General features: G+C 36.1%; 1 protein-coding gene across 10 annotated transcripts; it reads right to left on the minus strand.

Moving 5' to 3' along the window:
• Positions 1–1,963: 1,963 nt before the first annotated feature.
• LOC141617385 (auxin response factor 9-like) lies at positions 1,964–22,553 on the minus strand. 10 transcript variants are annotated; one of them, XM_074434573.1, is made up of 14 exons: positions 15,084–17,485; positions 13,859–13,909; positions 13,425–13,607; positions 10,770–10,878; positions 9,153–9,228; positions 8,896–8,989; positions 8,065–8,210; positions 7,880–7,964; positions 7,669–7,759; positions 7,413–7,577; positions 7,062–7,157; positions 5,037–5,142; positions 3,284–3,397; positions 1,964–2,647 (listed from the first exon to the last, which is right to left on the minus strand). In XM_074434573.1, the coding sequence occupies exons 7-11, from the start codon at positions 8,089–8,091 to the stop codon at positions 7,070–7,072; spliced, it is 456 nt and encodes a 151-aa protein (XP_074290674.1). In that variant the 5' UTR covers positions 8,092–8,210; positions 8,896–8,989; positions 9,153–9,228; positions 10,770–10,878; positions 13,425–13,607; positions 13,859–13,909; positions 15,084–17,485; the 3' UTR covers positions 1,964–2,647; positions 3,284–3,397; positions 5,037–5,142; positions 7,062–7,069. The 10 variants fall into 10 exon arrangements, with proteins under 10 accessions (XP_074290674.1, XP_074290673.1, XP_074290675.1 ...); XM_074434572.1 differs by having other exon boundaries at positions 13,849–13,909; XM_074434574.1 differs by lacking the exon at positions 13,859–13,909.
• Between the last annotated feature and the right edge of the window lie 1,159 nt (positions 22,554–23,712).

Raw genomic sequence — 23,712 nt, forward strand, 5'->3', positions numbered from 1 at the left:
ATTGAAAAGATCTGACTGATAGCTGTGGCCTGTGTGTTTCCGTATGGCAAACCGTCTATTCACTCTGGGGTGCCGGGTGGGTATGGGAAGGTCAAGTCTAATCAGGTCATTTCCAATTTGTTAATAATTAGAGTTTGTTGTTATCTACTCCGTAGTAATTTATGAATCACAACGCGATATCGTCACAAGCTTGTGATAGATACCATTTTCTCTTACAAAATACTCATGAGAGGTGAGTGGAGAAGCACATGGGGGATGTCCCACCTTGTCCCCTCTCACTTTTTGTGAGAGGTCTTCAGCTTGTGACGGGATTAACCCGTCACAAGCAAGACGCTTTGTTTATGAATACGTACTTTAGTTTGTCTTTTTATTTTGGCATAAAAATTGTTTGTTTATCTTTGATTTTGACAATTGAGGAGAGAGAAGGGGATCATTTGTGGGTGTTGTTATTGAGCGACAAGGGAATAATAGGCTCTTGCATGATAGGCTACCATGAGAACGGGAGTTAACTCAAAATGGTAAGAGCTCTCTTACCTCAGCCATGAAGTTGGGGGATCGATACTCAATACCGACATGTAGAGCTGGCAAGTCAAACCCGAGCCGACAGGACCTGAAAATATTGTGACCTGAAACCGACCCGACCCGATGACGACCTGTAACCCGACACGACCCGATTATCAGTTACCCGACCTAGACCCGACCCGATATCGACCCGACCCGATGTTGACCCGATTAAATTGATGACTCGACAATTATTAAGCTTAATTTTGATCAAAATTAAAATGATTTTGTGTTTAGATTGAAATGTTTGGCTTGGTAATGAAGTAATTAAACCAAATAATAGGTTAAAAACTAAATTTAATGGTAAAAAATTGTAGTAATGTGATTGAGTAACCGGACCCGATAATGAGCCGACCCAATTCCGACCCGACCCGATTCATCATTTGACCCGAAATGACCTGGCCCGATAACGACCCGAACCCGACCCGACTCAACCCGAAAAGGTATGCTGACCCGATATAACCCGAACCCGACAAGACCCGATTGTCACCTCCACCGACATGGTGCACTCATTTGAACCAAAAAAAATGATCAGGTTACCATTTAAAAATATTCCCGATATAAAAAACAATTCATTGAGATACTCATTAATGATATAAGTCAACAAATAGTCGGGACGAAAGGAATAGTTAAGATTTGGCAAGTTTGATTTAACCCAAATAGCCTGAAATTGAGCGAAAAGACCAGAAAGCTCACCTGTCCAAAATATAATCCGACATTAAATTGAAATATAACCCCGACATTGACATACTCAAGTCGACAAGGACTAAAAGATAATTTGAAAAAAAAAACTAAACAAAAATGTACAAAAGATTAAAATTAAAATAGTCAAGACGACAATAACCAAACCTTTTTTTAATAAAAGTACTAGTTGGTTGCCCGGCGCGCAACTATTTTTATCGTTTACGTTTTAAATGCATAGCAACGAATCTTGATTTGATTTGGTTATCTATAAATTTTGATTGGCGATCACAATGAAATTATTGTCGCAATGCGCGCGGCCCCCCAAGATATGTTAGACAATGAGCTATCATGCACGTATTCCCATTATTTATTTTGTCTTTCTTTGTTACTATTTAGTGGTTGTCCTAAAATGTTTAATTGATTAACTTAGTGTTTTAGCGTTAAGCATTCAAGGTCTCATGAGAGACCGTCCCCACTAAATTAGTGGGAGACATAATAAGAGAAAAAGAAATTAAGTGGATCCATCACCCCATCATGTGAGAGGTCTCTCAATAACGCTATTGAGAGACCGTCTCTCCGGAGTTTTTGTGTAAATAATTTGCATTCAGTTTGTTAAGAGCATGAATATCAGGATATAAGCACATCTTTTGGTGGATGCTATGCACGCCATAAGTCAAACTATTTCTCAAGCAAGGATTGTCTAATGACACAATAAGGATGTGCTTAAGTATAATATTAACATAAGAAAAGAATTGTATATGTTAAATCACCAGCAAATTGGTCAGATGTGAACACATAATAAATTAAAAATACGTATTTTTTATACAATATTGTTAACAAAAACAGTTATTGGATAACTTGTCTCACAACTAAAATTATCGTCTTCTCTAATCCAAACAATGGTCGCTTCCACTGAACATCTACATAATGCCCAAGTTTTCTTTTGCTTCTTTGATACTACTTGGTTATGTACTTGGTATTGTAGAAGTATTCCTTGAGGTATTATTCTTCAATGTATTCTAGCTTTTCTAAAGATATTCTGCATAGATCTACAAGGTTTTTCGAATCAGAAGATATCCTCCTTACTAATATCCCGCAAAAATAACTTCACCAGCAGGTTTTTCCAACTCATATCAGTTTTAGTAAGGTGCTTTTTCCCACACCTGTTGAGGCAAATAATAGTTATTTCCTCCCTAAAATTATGAGATTTGCCTTCTGAAATAACACCCGACTCTCAAAAAATGTACACACTAAAGATCAAACAAATATGAGCTCGCCAACAGCCATCTTTTGGCGGAAGTTGAATAACAAAATGAAATAAGAGATTATCCTGCCGAAAAACAACTAACTTGTTTCCTCTCAATAAAACCTTGTTGCTTGAGATCATACAGATTGAAAGAAACTACATAATCAAAATAGGTAGTTTCATTATAAGTTACATAAGGCACGCAATAAGTATTAGAATTTAGAAGAGTGCAATCAAAGAAATTACTACCATTCTCCTTCCTTCCTAACCCAGACAAGAATTCCCTTACAACTTTCATGTATGTTTTTGCAAATAATCTAACTGTTCTGCCCTTAACTATGTTACTCCAACTGTTTACTTTGGTCACGTGTTAAGTATTCGATAATTCAAGACTCCTACACGACATCACCCTTCATTTATAGCCAAAAAATATAATTTTTCAGTGCGTCATGCCAACACTTGCAGCATGAATCAGAATAGCATAGCCCTTAAGTAGACTAAATCAACCACTATGGTAATTGAAGGGCAGACTAGAGTAACATTCTTTTGCCATGAATTAAATTGACAGTGACTCTGCTTTTCTATATACATACAGAGCTAAATTAAATGGTAAAGTGCTGGATTTTCTGGTAATATAGAGGGACTGAAATGGTTGGCTAGGGGTCGGAGCCTTACATTCAAGATACTATTAGTTTACTATCACATCACTGCCATATTAAACTCAATTGACTGGAAACATTTCGTGAGTGAGTACATTTTGAGCAAATAAATAGCAGGCAATATTTAACTTACACAGCCAGTCTTATATATAACGTTCATACACCTTTGGGATGAGACCGTCATCGATCACCGCTTTGCTGATCTTTCTGTGTAGCTCATAAAGTGCCTCTATCCCACTCACACTAACTGCACCACAAAAGCAAAATTAAAGCCAACATATTAGATCATTACCCCGCAAATTCTCAAAGTTTTGGAATCCTTGGTCTCATACAAGCAGATATATCTGCAATTTTTTTTAGAACCTTATCCCACACCCATTAGGGCAAACGATAGCTATTTTCTTGTGAGATTTGCCTCCCGAAATAACACTTTACGGTAAAAAAAGATGTACACTTTGAAGATCGATCAACTATAAGCTTAGCACACAGAACGGGGAAAAAAGTTTGTTGTTCAACTAACATTATCACCGTAGCCAAAGACCAGATTGTTGATAAAACAACTGATTTTCCACATCTTCTACGCTTAGGGAACCTGGTCTAATTTTTTTTTTCTCTTATGAAAGGTCTCAAAGATGCTCTCCCTCCCTCTCCCCCCTTCATTATTCTTCACATGTATTCCCTCACTCTCCCTCCCCTATAAAACCATCTCATATAGCTCATCGTGCTCTTAAACATTTGAGGTATTCGTAGACGAAAGGGTTTGATTCCAATTTGTGAAGTTATTTGGTTGTTAAATTTCAGGTAACTGTTAGAGGTCTTAGTTCAATTATCCACAAGCCTCTCTTCTAACAATCCATCCCACACTCACACTACTTAAGTTGTTCAACACTCTTACCGAAAACAAATTCCAGAGTTAAGAACTATTGTCACGAGTTCTTTAATAGTGACCTAGGCTCCCACGCATAGACCATAAAACAGCAAAACAGGAACAACGAAGCCATGTCTCTGGTACATGTGAAACTTCCTTATTCCTCATACTACGACAATCAGGATTGCAACATGTACAGCTAAAAAAAGTTAGGTTGTCAGCATGTTGATATGTTTATTTGCATATGCTAAAGATGATCATTGTGTTGGTATCAAGTTCAAATAGATGAATTCATCATTCTCATATGTATCAATAAGAGGCCTAAGCAGCCAATTATACAACCATGAAAATCCAAGCACTACTCCTTAGAGTCAAAGACAATCGCAAAATTGCATTTACAACCTTCTAGGTGGACCGCAACACTATCCTCAATCAATCCTACCTCGATACTGATAAATTGAGTAAAATTCAATCAAGAGTATTGCAATCATACCTAAGTTGGAATAGGTTGTCGATTTTGTACTAAGCTCCTATTAGTTCCTAAAACTATCTCACTCACTCTCCCCCGGTCTCACGTGCAATTGTTAAAACTAACAACGCAATGACCTTTCCCTCCTCCCTCTGGTGTATATTTGTTAAAAAATATCAACACAGCGACCTTTTTCCCACTTTCCCTTTCGTGGATTTGTTAAACTTAACAACGTAATGGCTACCTACTCTCTCTCTCTCTCTCTAGATTAGTAGTGTGAGATGGTCGTCACACAGACCAAGTTAAATAAATCTTCCCCAAAGTACTAAGCGTAGAACACAAAAAATAGTAATAGTACACCATTAAACGAAATGTTTCATTTACTTAGTAAGTGATATGACTTGTGACCTCCAAAGACTTTTATTATTAGGTTAAGAATTTTCTATGACACTTGACTGAAGACACTAACACAATGGTTAGTCAGACACTGAAGTAATATGCCTATATATAATATTAATGAAGAAAAGAGGAAATGCAAAGGAGATTTACTTATTTCACATCACAACTGGGTGAGTGCCAAATGACTTCCTGAACAGCGCCCAAGGCAATCTCCAATCAAGAACTTTTTTGCTTCATCAAGTGAGATAAGCTCGACCTAAAAGTGAGATGACAATACTTGAGGCATATAATAGTATAAGATAATATAAAAGTACACGATACATAAAAATATAGTACTACCAATATTAGCACAGATGAACAACTTGACAAAGGTTCGTGTCAGAAACACCAAAAATCAAGTACAAACGCTCTCTCTACCATCCTCCGTCTCCCCTCTTCCACCCTATCGTCCTCTGAATCTGAACAAAACGAAATAAAGAGTCTTTCTTCCTCCCTCCCTCCCTCCCTCCCTCCAGTCTTTCTCCTTCTCAAACTAAGCAAAACCAAGAAAAACCCGCTTCTCCCCTGCCTTGCGATTCTGTGATGATATAATAGGTATGCAAGTAATTCCACATATGCAAGAATCACACAAGCGAAGGCAATCTGAACATAAAAAAAAAAAAAAGAAAAAAAAAATCGCCACTCGTTCCCTCCCAGCGTCCCAGCCTCTCCCACTATCCTCACCAGCCTCACAACGTTCCCTCCCTCCTCCTCACCACCTCGATTCGAGAAAACAAAAACATCTATCTATCTCCCTCTCCTCCCCCTCTCCCTATCAAGACTCCTAACCCTTTGTTTTTTTTCCTAAATTTCTTTTATGAACCTTTCATGTTTGCTATTGCATCAGCAGAAGCATGACGCCAATGCATTATATTAGCAAATTTCTTTTACAAAAGTCCTATGCCCGGTGTATGACGTTTCCTGTTAAACTTAGTTCAAGTGGGATAGATATACAAAACCAGAACTATTTTAAAACCAAAATAGATCAGTTAACCAGAAAATTTAATGATTGAGCGTAGTTTTGAAGTAAATTCAGCATATCAAAGAACACTGGGGGAAAGTTTTTCGTAAATGACCACATTAAAATGCCATATCAAAGAACAATGGAGCGTAGTTTTGAAGTAAATTCAGCATATCAAAGAACAATGGAGCCTCAGAACTGAAACGGATATGCCTGGCTAAAATAATTTAAGGGATATCAGTGCATCACCTGGACACAAAATTCATCGGCTAATTTTAACACTAAAATGCCAAGACCACAATTAAGTTGAGCGAACATATAGATAGACATAAGTAACTCTAATTTCACCGGCTTGAACTCGATTTATACGATCAAACTTTGAGATCATAATCTTCACTAATGAATAGTGAATTTGGGATGAATAGTAGATGCAAGAATGAATAGTTGAACTCTAAGTGGGCGGGTTTGGGTCTTGGGTAGGCGGGTCTGTGTGCTGGGCTCAATTCTTTCCAAAAAAATCTAGGTTTCAGTCCAATACTCACGTTACTTCCTTTTAGGCCTATTTTATTTTCCATTTACTTCCTCCAACGTTTCCTTCTTACCACTCATTCTCCGTCTTTTCCTCTCCATCACTCCTTTCCCCTTTTACTCATTTAAGAAAATGAACATAAACAAATACAACTCTAATTTCAGCAAGTGAGTTCAATCTCTTAAGATAAAATAACAATCAACCTATAGTCGTCGAAAACTAAAATCGGAAAAATTCAAACAAAGGTATAAATAGACATAAAGCAACTCTAATTCCAGCAAATTTCGCTCAATTATACTATTTAAAGACATTTCATTCATAATCGTTAATAAATAAAATCACAAACAAAATTTATAGCAAAGAGATATGGGCAAAAAAAACCTTAACTCGAGTATGTTAATCCCAATGTCAACAATAAACAAATCACATGTCTTGAAACGCTGCGTTTTCAGTATGCAATTTTTCTTCTTCGATTTTTCCATTTTTCCACCATAACCCACCTAACTCCTTATTCTATGTTCATACCATACCGTCCCCCCTACCTCCTGCTTCCCTTTCCTCTTCCTTTATTACACTTTCCCTTTGTTTTCTTTCTTAAAATGACTACCAGCTATTCAGATTATTAGTAGGTGGCTAGGTACCCTACCTTTGCTTCTAAGTACAATCTCCATTAAGCTCCACCTTTACTTCTAAAACTGCTAATGAGGGGACACCTTTTCCTTTTGAAGTTATTAGCGATAATCTGTCAATTTTATGCCTAAAATGTCATAAAAACTTACGGCCTAAGAAATAAATAGACACAATTCATCAATTCCGTAAGCAAAGAACTGAGTATAAACACCTACCACTCTTATAACTCGGGGAGTAAACCACTTAGAACCTCCATCATCCAATTGTATCGGGAAAAGAAACGGAAACACACAAGAATAAAAAATAAACCGTATTTGCAATTAAATACATGTCTTCCATAAATGCTCTAAAACTTCAAATAACATACCTTGACTTATAGTACACCACAAAGAATGTTTGAGTGGTGATCGCATGGGATGCAGTGGCAAGAACTCTAAGGTGCATTCTGTGATTGGAGATCGCACACGATGGCATGTTGTTCTGCTGATGAGCCACACGTCTAACTGCAACCAGCAATTCCCAATTTTCTCCTCTAAAGAACAATCAATTCATGTCCCACTGAGATTCAGAAACATTTTTCAGTCTAGCAACAAAGTAACACTCAGCGCTTGTTTATATCATACCTGAGGAATACAAAGGAATCACCAGCGAATAATCTCTTTGAAGTCAGAAAGTGACTCCAACCGGTTCCAAGTATATGCCTCATAGGTTTCCCTACGCAAAAATTTAGTGATTACCAGATATATTAATATACAACCAATGCTTTGTATAGATGGCATCTAAAAATATTGCTTTCATATTTGAATCTCATATCTGTAAACATTGAGACCTCACCTCTGAAGATGTGCTTAAAAAACCAAACATAACCAGCTAAATCTTTAGCAGTCAGCTCTTGAGTTGGAGTTTGCTGTGTCATATCCTTAAAAGAACCACGTAACAAACATTTCATGGTCAACAATAGGACAAATACAGATAATGAATGAAAACATAACAAAAAGGCATGAAAAAACCATGTATACCAGGGGCAGAAGGGAATTCATTAGCATGTTTTCGAAAACCGAGAACCCACCGTGAGTACTTGTGTACAAAGCTGACAAGGCCTTGGAGAAGGATAAGACCGCAGGCCTTGGTGATTCGGGTGGACAAGGATAAGGCTTAGTAGATCCTATACATGAATTCAAACCACCAATTTGATTATCTCAGCAGTATGTGAAATAATTAATCAAACAAGCACATAAAAAACATGAACCCAACAAAGGTACATATTAGAAGAAAAGATGAGATGACCCAGTGTCAAAATCAGAAAGCAAAACAAGCAAAGAACTTCAATCAAAAAAAGCATTCAACCTAAAGTCCATTACAGAAGTACAGAACCTCAATTAACACAACTGGAAATTACCTATCCCGAAATTAACCTGATCACAACTGACTGAAAAAACAGACATGCTAAATAACTTGAGTAACCCGAACAAAACTTTAATAATCCAGACCCAAGTGACCTAGCCCTTTATAACCTGAACCTGAGCTAACCTATGGCCGAAACTAATCTTTACCCAACTTTTAATTCACCACTGTTTGCCAAAGCTAATCTTTTGCAATCGAAGTACCCTTTCCGTCTAACTGAAATGTGAACTGAATTTAACCGCTAAATTTCTTTATGGCATACACACTTGGCTATAAATCATTGCCATTTAAAAATAGCTTGGTTCATATTGTGATATGAACTCAAAATTATAGCTTGGTTCTTTGTGTTAGACCATGAAAATTGACAAATAGAACAGGACGACATATTGATCTAATGATCATTTGTAAGAGCTACAAACGAAAAAAGTACAACTTATGAGGAATACCTCAGTGCATCATCACTTAGAATTATGGACAAAATCTTGCGGCAACCCTTTGATTTACTGAGCAACTTTTTGATTCTGAGCCATGCTCCAGTATCTAAGTTATCGATATTTAGATGAAGGTAGTCAACTTATCTCAATACCCAAAAGCTTATTCTACCTTATTATTTATGAGTAAATAATAAGGTAGAATAAGAACAACTATTATGAATAACAAAATAAGTAATAACCTAGGAATCGAAAAGTAGTGAAACAATTACCTGAGAACAATTGGTAAGTAGATGAACCGACCGCTCAACCAAACTCCGATCAGCCTTTCAACACACTCCGATCAACCTAGCAAAAAACCATTCGATTAAAAAAAAGCAGGAAGAAACACCCATAAAGCATGATAAATAAGATTCAATTGTGTGATATATTCAAGGGAGAAAAACAAACCCAGGTACAATTTTTAAAAAAATTAAGACTTACTGTTACTAACCTCAAATCGATGATGGTGAAGATTGGAGGTGATGGTGAGATGAGATGATCAAAACGATGGTAGAGGGAGATGATTAAGCAGTAGTTTTATGAGTGGTGAGAGATGAATAGATCTAGGGTTTGATTTTGTAGATTGTTTGACGGAGATGGATGGTCGATGAATTGAGTGAGATGATAATGAGTGGATCAGAATGAGGGAAAATGATGAAGTTGTGGACCAGTGATTGACTTGTGAGAGAAATGGAAAGGACATTGAAGGGAAGAGTGAAAAGGCCCAAGAGGAAGACATGTGAGTAGTGGACTGGACATACCCAACGTATAAACCCGCCACAAACCCGCCCACTTAGAGTTCAACTATTCATTCTTGCACTTACTATTCATTACAAATTTACTATTCATTAGTTTTTTTTTTGTGCTAATTTACTATTCATTAGTGAATAGTATGTAGGCTTCCTCACATTTAGTTAAGGGGAGGATTAAGGGGGAGGATATATATATATATATATATATATATATATATATATATATATATATATATATATATATATATATATATATATATATATATATATATATTATACTAGTTTGTCGTAAATGCGCTTCGCGCGCCGTACCCCAAGATAGCTATATCAACATAGTTTTGTTTTTTCGAGTGTATCGAGTTCACAAAATTCACTACAAGAAACACGCACAATTAAACCACTATTTTTGGGGGCGAGTCTTAAAAAGGGTAAAAACGCAACTTTAAGACCACAATAAGTCCACAACAAATTTGTGAATGGTTGTATATACATTTATTAGGGGCATAATCGATCCACTATAGAGACGTGGCTCTTTTCTTTGAGCGATGTAACTAAGAAAAAAAACAATCGTAAACTGAAGAACTTTTGACATTCGATATCAATAACCTTATAACAATAACCTTATCTGGGTGTGCGCATGGGCCTATTCCAATCCAAGATGAACCTATTCCAATCCAAGATGAAAAATTAAGTATGAATTCCATCAGAAGGTGTGGTTCAAATGTTGTAGCTAAACAAACTAATTTGACATCCAACTAAATGAAGAGAGATTTGTTAACCGCAATTTTACTACCTACATCTCTAAATCTATTTCTATTTTCTTCAGGGCTTCAACAACATTAACTGCATCATCTTTGTCTCTCTTAATAGCATCATCAATATTGTTAAGAAGCTGAATAGAAGTACAAATGTGTGTATATTCGTTGTAGTATAGGAGGGAGCTAGAATATTTGTTCACATAGCATCACCAACACCAGTTTGCCGCCGCAATCTGCTTCCACTCACGACACTTAGCCACCAGCAGCAATACCGCATATAGTAAACAGAACATGCAGTGAGTACTAAAAAAACTTAAACCAGTAAAACCGCTGGTACCTGCCATTTTATAATGCCAAGAGCAGCTTGCAACTCTTGACCTTTAAAATCGCTCGATGATATCGCGTTCCTCCTTGCACTACGCCGTCTTTGATAAGTTGATTCCAAACTAAGAAAGTAAAAAAAAATCACCATTTTCAGGATTCAACCAAACAAACCCAGCCTAGAAATCAATCAAGATGCACACAAGAATCATACTTACAAAGAGTAATATGCAAGTATACTGCATACAGTATTCATTATACTCGACAAACCTATAGCTCCCGTCATCACCAACCAACAGTAACTGAGGATTTTAATACTTGGAAAGATGTTAAAATACCCTTTAATCTAAATGAGGTACATACCCTCCTTTTGAACTAAGAAACAATAATGGGCCATAGAAATATTCAACTACTATGGTTAAATAGGCCTAAACTTTGGTTTGAAACATGTAAGCATAGATTTTGGTGACATATGTGCAACATATCCTAATAACTATGAACAAAATATGGGGCTTATAGAATCAATAGAGCTTATGATTGTATAAACTGGTAATCAATATACTTTATCCTATTTGGTTTACACTTTATCCTCCCATGTCTGATTGCTCCTCTTCATCTATGATATACCAATTGTATTTTATTTTGCAAGCCAAACAAGTTTTAGTCATGGTTACCCCATTACTTCCATTTTGCAACCCAAACAAACTGTTTGACCTCCGTCTATTTTCCTTCCCTTCCTTTTTCCATTTGAATCCCCCAATCCAAACACACCCCTTAGCCTAACAAACCCCAAGTGGTAAGATGCACGATAAGATCAAAGTCTAGATATAAGAGATGACATTAGAGCATTAAAAAAAACGTACAAGCCAAAACCATGCTTGCTAAAAGTTCAACAAGCCTACACGAAGTTCAGGAAACACTGCATGCTCAAAAGATGCTACATCGACCCGATACCTCCCAACTTGTGGCCACAGTTCAGCACTTCAGCCATGTTTATATGGGAAAAAATTAGTGTCTTGAAAAATGGTCTTCTTTTAATGTAAATTTAAACTAACTTATTAAACTATTTACTCACGGATCTACCTCGTTCTTTCTCAAATGGGTTAGTGTCTCATATGAGATTTTGGGTATCGAGAAAATATTATCATAGTTTTTATGTTAAGATACCTTAAAAAGTAAAAAAGCGCAAGCGTCGTGACACGAGCTTTGTTGATGATCTAAGGGAAATACTTGCATATTCCCTTGTAGAATGTCAAAAATGTTGGATTTTTGGTTCAAAAATAAGGAATTTATGAGCCAAATCTAAATGGTGTTGAAGAATGTAAAGGAATCCAACAATGATGTAAAAATGGAATTAAATTAATTAGTTAAACAACCTATGAGCAAATCAAAATCTCAAGGCCCATTTACTTCAGTATATTTCACTACTACTGAACCTATGTCCCTCTGTTCAGGCTAATTAATGGAACAAAGGCTAGGTTAGGGAACTCTATTGTATTAGAAGTGATGTTACTCGAGCAAGAAAGGAGCAGTCCAAATGACACGATGAAAGAGATTTCTGCTAATTGAGCAACACAAGTTCTAGACGTTAATACTAAGCATTGGGATGACATTGATGTTGATAATGGTTACTACGTTGTAGTATTAAAACACATATTAAGTTAATTTATACCTTTTACTTCTAAGCATGCACATCAACTACCAATACTACATTACAATTAATTCAACCATTACACACATTATCGAAGCAGAAGCAGTAGCAGCAGTAAATGAATGACGCATGAAAGCACCGTAAGAGTTACTACAACTGGCACAGTAGATCCTGAAGAATATTAATCCCTTTGTCATAATCATTTGTTTACCTTTTTTTCCTTGTGAAGGGTATTTTAATCATAGGTAAATGAATGATATGAGACGGAGAGCGTATATAATAAAAGTATACTTGCCGATATCACCATTTAGGAGTTTCACAAACATTTAGACTGAATATAGTATTATCACTAATTCTTGTTTAAGACCTCCTTAAGTTAAGACGGCATAAACAACCAATCTAAGACCACCTGATTATCATATATGTATATATATAAATATATATCCATGCCTTTAAGAGTTTAAGATGAATTTAATCTGACACAGCAATTTACCAATGCACTTATTATAATCTTTCATATATGTTCTATACTAAACAAACAGACACAAAGTATAAAAAGAACGAAAAAAAAAACCATAAATTTACAAAAGAAATTTCTTTGATAAATGCTACCTTTCTTTCTCCTCTTTGCCAATATGAATCTTACAAGGTACTTTTCTATGAGACCAACTTTATAGTCAGACCAAATAGGTTGCAAGTAAAAAGGTCATACCTTATATTTAAGCCTCACCCTTATATCATGAACAGTGTTATACTTATTCAAGATTGCGATTCTTCAAATTAGTTGGTTACCAAACCAGGTGATTTACCAGATCTGGTGAATTAACATGGTACTTTTCTTGGCAGCCTGTTGGCTTTCAGTAGGACTTACTTAAGATCGTCTTAAGGTAAGACCTCTTACACCATCCTTTTATTTTTACCTTATTTAAATTGGTTGTAAATGCCTGTTTAACTTAGGACGGTCTTAACCAAGAATGTGTAATAGGTAAAATAACGCACAAAAAATTGAGCAAAACTTACCACAACTTGCTTCACCTCGAGACTTCATTGTAGCCGCCAGCAACTTGTTGGTCATCATCCACAAGGTCGTTGGCCAAACACTTCCCTCCCACGGGCGCTGAAACCACGCCCCTTCCTCGGGGATACCCCTTGTTCTGATCTCATCCTCCCTCTCCTCATACTGAAGAGGGATAAAACCATTTCCTAAAACCAAATGATCTCTAATGTCAGCTAATATCAATTACATATTACAATAAAAACAATTGTCAACTAAGAAGCTATATAAAACAAGAACAAAAATAACTCGAGGGGATTAACATATCCCTGCATGGCTACATAGCTAGGTAAATTTCACAAATAACGAATAAACTCAAAAGTAAAAATTCATATTGCCCAAAAGTATTAGTTTAAAGTTGAAATGGTAAAGAGAATTCCATAGTTCAACCCTATTGCACCTCGACCTCGGTCACGTCCTGTTTCCCTGCCTTGAGCATAAGGAGATCCTTCTGCACCATTAAATTGTGTCAAAGAACAGTGACTCCAAGACGAACATGAAGTTCTAGGTGCACAAACATTTAACTTAAATAGACCTACGTCATAATCATAACTTTTAATCATCTGATAGTTTCACTTGATCAACTTCCTTTCTGTCATTGTTTAGTACTTTATTAGTGTCAGACTGTCAGTAGTTTCCAAAAACGGCATGAAAGATAAGATTTTAAAGCAAAGTTAATACACTCCGAAATATAAGTGAGGCTATTCTCGTAATTGAACAACTTCATTTATATATCATTTTTCTAGGCCTTTTAGTTTGATTGCATCAAAAGGCAACACAAAAGATAAGTATTAGTAGTTTCCTACACAAGATGGGTTTCAATCATAATTGTGAATTGCAACGCCTTGCGAACCACAACAATAAAGTCCCACCCAGCTCCAACGAGAAATTAAAGTCATAGAACCAAATTGCTTTTCTTTCTTGAAAAGTTCAGCTACAACGTTGAACCAAATTCTTCTGCCAAGTACCAACCCAAATACGGAAACGAACCAACAAGCAACACCCCTCTATTATGAATCTTAGACATACATTGATCTCAGTTTTGTTAGGCCGCTGATATCACATGCCAGTTTCCCTTCAAGTGCCGTTAGATAGCCCCTAATAGAATGAGTTAGCTGAACTAAAATTCACAAGTGTTGAAAGAAAGTCACGAGGGGTGCAACAATTCTCACGAGGGGTGCAACAATTCACTTTACCTGAATTGTCCTTCAACATACTAAGCACCAAAACACCCACAATTATCGATGGAATATCTCCTAGAAATCTCTATGGTCTATCAAAGACAAACTTAATCATTCAACCATACACTCATTTCACATTCTAACCAAATTAACCTCATTGCCGGGTATCAGATATACACATTCCCATTGCCGGGTATCAGATATACACGGTCTTATTCTTCAAATAGCAACACAAAGACGCTTTTTTCTGAACTTCTAACCAAAATATAATAAAGAACGAGTAAAAAAACTACCCTAGCAAAGAGAATGGATGAGATCAAGAAAAAATAATAAACAAAAAATATCGACAAATTTATATTGGAACACGATTACCGAAGGAACGCGACAGCTGGGTTTCACAGAATCAATCGCATAAACTACAAAAAAAAAAAGGATTAAAATTACCATATATGTCGTCTAGATGAGACCTTCAAGATGAAAATCATGCGGAAATTGTATATGATTCGCCCAAGGTATCGAAGAAGGTTCTGGAAGATGCTTAATCTTGTTATTGTAAACTTAGACGGCAAGAACTGTATGAGATGTTTCAGAAATTACTGTCAAGATCTACTCCGGTAGCCATGGGGCAGATTAGTTTAAGGTGAAAGAGATGAAAGGAGGGCATAAGAAGCGGAGAAGTGGAGGGAGAATGACTGTGCAATTGGAAGAATTGTATTTTTTTAGTGAAACGATGTGCTTGGGAAGCAGAAATGCCAAAGCTATGCGTCTTTGTTACTGTTCATTTTGAACAGTAAAACACCTTACCCACATTTTAGTAAGGGGGTATAGAAGTGAAACGATGTGCTTGGGAAGCAGAAATGCCAAAGCTATGCGTCTTTGTTACTGTTCATTTTGAACAGTAAAACACCTTACCCACATTTTAGTAAGGGGTATAGATTATACTAGTTGGTTGCACCGCGCGTGAAAGCGCGCGGTTCCCCAAAATATTTTAACCTTTGACGTTTCATGTATATGCTAGCGTGTTTTTATTAGGTTCGGCTGTCTATATATGTTGAGTGTCGATCACAATGAAACTTTCGTAAATTATTCGTATTTAACTTTGTTAAGAGTATGAATATCCGAATATAACTACGCATTTTGCTTAGATGATTAATTGTTAAATAACACAATTATACGTGGAACACATAAAACATTACTATTATGTTGTAGCTTACAAAGTAACGTAAACACATATACCAGACTCTATCCAACTACACATAGATATTCTTTAACACGGTTTTTCAGAAAATCTAAACAGTTTCACTCAAAACGTAGGTTTATCTAGACACACGCCCAAATAAACCTGTTTTAGACAAAACTTTCAGTACAAAATGTTTCTTCTTAATAAAAACAAATTACAATAAGTTTAGTATGTTGTATTTTTCTTAGCAGAGTTTATTTATAATTTTTGATTCTTCATTATAATCACTTCCTTTCCTACTCCTCCTCCTCCCATGTTTCCTCGCATTACTCCTCCTTATCTTCCCGATCCCCTTTCTCCTCCCACTCCTTTCCCTTTCCTTTTATTATTCGCATCCTTCTATTTCCCTTTCCCCTACCTTATCTTCTTTCCCATTATTCTCTTTATCGACTTCCATCCTTTTTCCCATCCTCATCCTCATCCGCATTCTCCTTCTCTCTTTTCTCTTCCTACTGCCTGTCCTCATCCACTTTGCCCCCTCTTCCCCCGCCCCTTCCTCTTGATTTACCCCTCTTTCCCTCTTATCATTTTCCTTATCCTTTTTCCTATTCTTGGCCTCCTTTCATTTTTATTTCCTTGTCTCCCCGCCTCCTCTTGTGTCTCCTTCAGTTCCCTTATGCATCTCTTAAGTAAGTAATATCGTGATTATGGTTGTCTCTACTAATACATTAATGAAAAGGAAGCTCGATAAATTTAGTAAAATCAATTTTTTTAAGTCGAGTTTTCTTAATATTTTTTTCATTATAATAAATTCTCTTCCTATTACTATCATTCCTCCGGTCCTCCTCTCCTTTCTCTACTCCTCCTCCTCCTCCTCTCGCCCTCTCCTTTATCCTCCAATTTCTCTCTCCCTTTTCTCTTCAACGTCATCGCGTATTCAACCACCTCTTCCTCCCTTTTCTGCTTCATGGTCCTCCTCCTTCGTTTTCCCCTTCCTTATCCCCTACCCCTTCCTTATCCGCCCTCGTCCTCTTACATATCCTACATTTTTCCTCCACTTTCTCTCATATTAATCCTCCTCCCATTTAGTCTCAAACTATTCGTCTTTATCTCCCCCTTCCTCTTTCTCCTCTTCATCCCTTTATTTTTCCCTTGGCAAAAAAGCTTTCAGTCAAGTTTTAGTTTAATTTCTCGTCTTATAATTCACATCCTTCAATTTCCCTCTCATTGCCTCTTCTTATGTCTCCTCATTATCTTTTCCGACCTCTATCCTTTTCCTCTTCCCCTATATATCTACATTCTCCTTTTCCTCTCCTCCTACTATTTCTCCTCTTCCCTTTACTCTTCTCTCCTTCTGGCAACCCCCGCCTCACATTATAGCCAAGGTCGGATATGAGTCCGTCGCCAACTACATTTACAAGTTTTTCTCAACGTAATGTGGTAGAGACTTGGTGTTCTCGTGAAGAATCGTGAATTCAGATGGCAATACACCAGCTCATGTTCCGCTTCTCTATAGTAATATTTTTCTCCTCTTGTATCTCCTTGAAAATAATGGCTCTCTTGCTTATGTAACTAATCATTTTAAGGAGATTTTTTTACATCTTGGTATTCGATACCCATGTTAATGGTAATTTGTTTACTCACCTTTGTTCCAATCTATTGATAGCTTTCATTTTTTTCCCTTTGATTTTATATTGTTTCCCTTTTTTTATGGCCGAAGTGCTCTTTTAATGCTTTTAGCATCCCTTATGTTTAGCATCTGATAAACTTAAGTATTTTACAATGACCATGTTCATTCAGCAATCATTTTCATTTGTGAACCATTTTGCACGTTAGCATAAGCCTATTCAATAGTCAAAACAGGTAACAAAGGGATAAATTACATGATTTTCGGAAGTTTCAAATGTTGACTACAAAGTAGACCAGAATAAGAATTTAACTCCACTTCAGACATATAGGCTACATTATTCTCATTGATCATCATACTTAGATTTCAAGTCAGTAGACAGCTCGGACTTATTCATGAAATACCGAGTTATAAATCATTTATCGTAAGGAGTATATGGAACCTTATACAAGTAATTCAGGGGTATGAGCTATCAGAACATAAGCAATATAAACGTATTTTTATAAAGTTAACAAGGAACGTTCACTATTAAATCGACATTAAAACAAAATATTTAACTACCATGCTAAAAAAAAATTGATAAATCCTCTTCTTCAACTCAAACCTAAAAGCAAAGATTCATTACAATTCCTTGAGAAATATTTGGTTCGATATCATAAAGAACAACCCAAAGAGACCTTTAATGTAAAATCCATCACCTAAGATTAGAGTAGCACTTACACTTCCAGGAGTGTTTTCTTATAAGCCATCTTATCATATTGGACTACATCTTACACTCATATAGCTCTTGTACCAAATTGCACACTAAAATATCTCACATCAAGCTAAGAGACTGTAACACCACATCAAAACTTAGTTTAATTCAACATTCAAACGATATAAGAGCGAATCGGATCTTCTTTTCCTGCTCGTTGATCAAGCTGATATCCAGAAGCATTATTACCACACAGCTATGGCATTGAAGAGGAACACCATTATACTCCTAAGGACCTGAATTAGTATATTACAAACTGGTGAACTCTCAGCATCCGTCTCACCACATAGTTAACATGAAAATTACACACCAGCAGAGCTGTTATAGCTCCTGAATTGGCCACACATCAAAAATGTGAGCTACCTTAGTTTTTCGCATGTTCCAGGACATAGGAATGGACTGATGTATGGGGCACTTCCGAGGCGAGAAGCCACACCAGGCTTGCACTCTTTCCACAAGGAGGATTAAGAAAATCACATAAAAAATAACATAGGGAGCACAACACCTTACCTTTTCTTATTTGCACTCTCTTCATTGGCAGACTGAAGCTGAGAACGTAGATGCCCCTAGAATGAGAAAATGGAACAAAATTGGCATTAAGAAAGCTTTACATAGAACTTGAGAATCTGTATCACCTTAACTTCCAAATGTGAAATACATTTAACAAAGGGAAAGTGTAAGTTAAAGCATTTGCAGTGACAAAAACGTACTTACCTTTTCCCTTTGAATACTTAGAAGCCAAATTTGAGCTCGTTCCACTTTGTGCATCAAAAGACCAAGTTCCTCTTTCCTCATATGTCATTTACATGCAAAGAAAAGGGTGAGACACAAACAACCATAACAAATACCACACAAACAACTAACGATATATCAAAATCAGCAAAGAGATATAGATTATACTGAAAACATGTATCAAGCGCCCAAAAGATGCATGAAATCCAAAATTAATATAGGTGTGTCTCCTTTGAATTTCACTCATAGGAATGTGATGAAGTTAAGCTGTAATTATTATATTGTAGAACAACAGTAAACAAAATTTTTAAGGCTGCAACATATTTGACCTCCTTTTTTTAGAACTTCCAATATCTTTTCATTCTCCTCAGCCAAACCAAGCTGCTTATTTTCCTCCATCTAAAGATCCAAAAGTGGAGAGCTCTGTTAACTTAATGGTTTATCAAGACAAAGTCTAACTATAGAATGATAAAAAATTCAAATTTCTAGCGAAAGCTAAGGCCACAATCCTATTATTCATTTCGTTATATTCTTGGCCATGTGATAATCAATCAATCAATCAAACATGCTGTAAAATTATACTTGTAGGGACATCGTGTTATTCAGTGCGAAAATAGGTCGAAAATGGAACTGCTATGACCATACCGCAAAAAGATGCACATAAAAAATCAGGCAAAAACCATTCCATGCAATGCTACCAGTAGTTCTAGTTGACGATTAAAGTCTCCTTATCGTTACTTGTTGATTTTTCAGATGTGCCGCCTAAATACCTTGACCTCAACTTTCATCTTCCGGTTCTTAGTCTCAAGTTCGGAAATTTTTAAGTCTTGCTCCTGCAACCAACAGGATGTTAGTACCAGTGCGGAGAAGTCACTTACATTAAAAGTTCTAAGCCATTAAGTTTTCAGAGTCGTTACCCCTGGCTATGGGTCTAAAACTCATTATATAAATCTGTCAGAACACGTGTTGTGTTGTATGTATTCAGTAACCAGATCAAACTTCATTTAAGATATCAAAGTCAAGTTAAAGGAGTACTCACAGAAAAGCATTTTCCCCAAACTTTGCTCTTTTAATAAGTTTATCAACTTATTCTTCGTATCTCTTGAGCAATGCATTGAACAAATCCGATCAATTTATCCTCAGGTGGTGCTTTCTTTAAATCTATCCAAATACAACACAATCATAAAAAAAATGCATATATCCACTAATCCATATAGTAAAATATCACTTTGTCTGAATGGTAACATGATAGAATTAACTCAAAACCCATATAGCACGAGCGGAAATGTTCCAAAAATAACTATCCCCACCACTTATGTACCTTATGTACGACTTCAAACTACTATCTAGTACCCTTTCTGTTCTAATCAATTCTTTACCTTTTTTTATTCCTTATTATCAGGGGTATTTAAACAAATGATTGGGACGGCAGAGAAATTTGGATCTCAAGTGAAATTCTTCTTCATTGAAAAGAGTAACAGCGGATTCGGATCTTTCGCGGTAAAAAATAACGAACTCAAACTGAAATAAACAACAAATTTGGGATTCAAAATCGCTTGCTAAAAGCAGAAAATACCAGTAAATAACGAAAGAAAACTGAAGTAAATATAAAAAAGGAACTAAAAATCACTTGTAAAAATGAGAAAATACCAGCAAATAACGAAATTAATCTAAACATAAACAACAAAAATGAGATTCAAAACCGTTTGTAAAAAGGAGAAAATACCACCAAACAACGAAATTAAACTGAAATAAACAATAAAAAGCATTACATGTCAAAATATGAATAATTTATGAGAGAAACACAATGTTGAAAAAAGAGAGTAAAGAACATACCAGGCTGTCCATTTTATCTTCCACTTCCAGAAGAGTAGACAGAGACACATTCATACAGCCATCATCTCAAAAACTGTCAACCCACGAGCTGATCTGGTGTAGAGGCTCATATATATTTGCATCCTTCTTGACACGACCAACTGAGTCGACGGGGTATTCATGCTTGTTTACCAAGAAAACCCAAAAAAATCGCCTTAAAACTAAAATCAAGTTCATCAAAGCTGCAAATTTGTGTCAACCCATGGAAAACTTTAACAAGTGTATATATGAGTAATATGACAGTAAAGGTATAGTTTAAGTAGGTTCGTATTTGACCAAAAGCACAGTAACTCCCATTGAGATTGAACAGAAAATAGTTCTCCACAGTTTGGGAACATTATAATCCCCACTAAGCACTATAATCCACTTTAATAGGTGATCATTGATTCCCATGTTAAAGAATAAGGTATTTTTCGAATAAGTCATTTCATTTGCGATCTTACAGAAATAATTAGTCTTCCAGCCCTAACCATTTCATACCATTTCTCACATATATTTCATTATATCTGATCAGACTTCAAAATGATTTCACAAGCATTAACCTTTATTAAACCAAATTAAAGATGATGAAGATAACTACAGCACATAAAACCAAAGATTATATAAACAAAACCACACAAGCGCCAGCTAACAACATAATCAACCTGGAAAGGAATCAACTGCGTGTATTAACAACTTCGAGGATTCAATTACCTTCGAATTGAATCCTAGCTTACATGAATACATGAAGCATCTTATGACTTTCCAAGTGATCAAGGTTTATAATTACCACTGAAAAAAACTAATCACTAATTACCTTCTTACTTCCCAAGTGATCAAGCTCTCCACTTCCCACGCTAATCAACTAATTAAACCGAAAAAGCAATATCCTACGCACTAAATTTCCCACTAAAAACAACTAATTAAAGCAATTAAGCAATCTCCTAACTTCCCAAGCGATCAATTCTATAATTATCAACATTTCTTCACTATAAATCATTACAATCAGCTACCCAAACATATATAAGAACAATCACATACTTAATTCCACCTCTAAGAAATCCTTTCAAAATAAGAAGTTTATAGTCAAGCAAATAATGATTAACACATGCAGTAGCATAAACAAAGCTACAAAACAATGGTGTTAACGTAACAAGTATATATATGGAGTAATCTACCCGACCACAAAACAAATGAACCCATCATAGATTTGGGACTAAAACACATCTTATCGGATGAAATACGTAATCTTTTGATCTACACATCCAACAACAACAGCAACAACTGCTAAGTACTATCAGAAACAAAATAATTTGACATTAAACAACGAAAATCTCAAATTAAAATCATACCTAGATTGAACCCCTTTGTAGTCTTCCTAGATCACCATCTCATCTACCCTTTTCTGCTAAAAGCAATTACAAATACTCAGCCTTATTTGAAAAAAACCCATCAAAGTTCAGCAATTTTTATAGTGGCTTCCGAAACTCAGCCATGGACATAACAAATACTCCTCGTTTTTGAAGATAAAAGTAAAGTGAAATGGTATGAGGAAAATATGCCTGTGAAGGCTAACAAAATTAGTGATAAAGAAGAATCAGGAATGAAAGGAGAAAATATATGTGGTTGTGAAAATAGAATGGAGAAAGGAAAGAAAGGGAAAAAAATGTTGTGCCTGTAAATGAAGGAAAAAGGAGAAAGACTTTGGCCTGGAGTTGGATTTGTGAACGCTTGATATGTCCAAAGGTAATCCCAACTAAAGCCTAATGGAAACCCCAACCCACTTAGACACAAATGTTAATCGGATGCAAGTTTTTTCCACTGTTCATTGCAAGATTTACTATTTATTAGTGAATAGTATCTACCTTCTCACATTTTTTTTATAAAGGTGTAAGACTAGTTGTTGCGCCGCGCTCTCCCGGGCGCGGAGCCCCAATTTGTGTTTCTGTATTTTCTAAGTTTTGAGAAATATCGCTAACGGCTGCGGTTGTTTTGTGCGAAGTATGATGGGTTGAAGTAGTTAATGTATAGGAAGTAAACAACATAGTATTTCCAGTGAAGCTAATTATTTTGACAGATTAGCAATTCCGCATCTAGAAGCCATTAATTTCTAAATAACGCTAACTGCGAGGAGCTAATTATTTATAAGTTTGTGCAGATTATAACGTACAACCCTAACATTAGACGATTATTGTTAACTTGTAAAGCAACGGTTACAAAAGTGCACCAAAATTTGCCAAGGCAGCTTTTAAACGTCTTGCTTCTTTAGTTTAGAGAAACTTGCTTTAGCACCCACTCTAGTTGCTGTGCTCTAGAAACAGCAGTTGTGGGGACGACCTATGTTCTCTGAATTTTAGATTCGATGTACTCTAGGAAGTTTTCCCGTTCCTGCAGATCACAAAATGTGTACATATATTGTAAGTTGTTTAGGTTTGTATTTTTAACAGAGGTATGAGTGTTTCTTATAACGTAAACAGCTTATTATGGGCCGGTAGTTTAACTTAGCAGACAGTAAATATACAAGGTACCACGTATAGTAATGTTATTACCTGCACAAGCATTTAATACAAAATGGATGCCTCCATTTCTACAAGCTTTTCTGAGCTGTTAGTGGATGCTGTTAGTGTGTATTCCCCGGACGCGTCTGTTGCTTCAAATGTTATTGTCATTCTGTATATGCATACCAGATTACAGTTAAGAACCCGTAATGGTGTTGTTTGTAGTGTTGTCGGTTATTTGGTGGTGTGCGGGGGATGGAGTGGGGGTAATTTGCATTGTTGAATTATTACCGTGGAATTGAGGTGACGTTTGCTGTAAAACATGAATCACATGTATATACAGAGCCCTTAGGTTGACTGCTGCTTGTGCCGCAAAAGCTGCAACCAAGGTACAGGTGTATGTCGTATTTGCTGAAGTTGTTGAGCTT

This window comes from Silene latifolia, chromosome X (assembly GCF_048544455.1).
Source record: "Silene latifolia isolate original U9 population chromosome X, ASM4854445v1, whole genome shotgun sequence".
NCBI classification, from domain to species: domain Eukaryota; kingdom Viridiplantae; phylum Streptophyta; class Magnoliopsida; order Caryophyllales; family Caryophyllaceae; genus Silene; species Silene latifolia.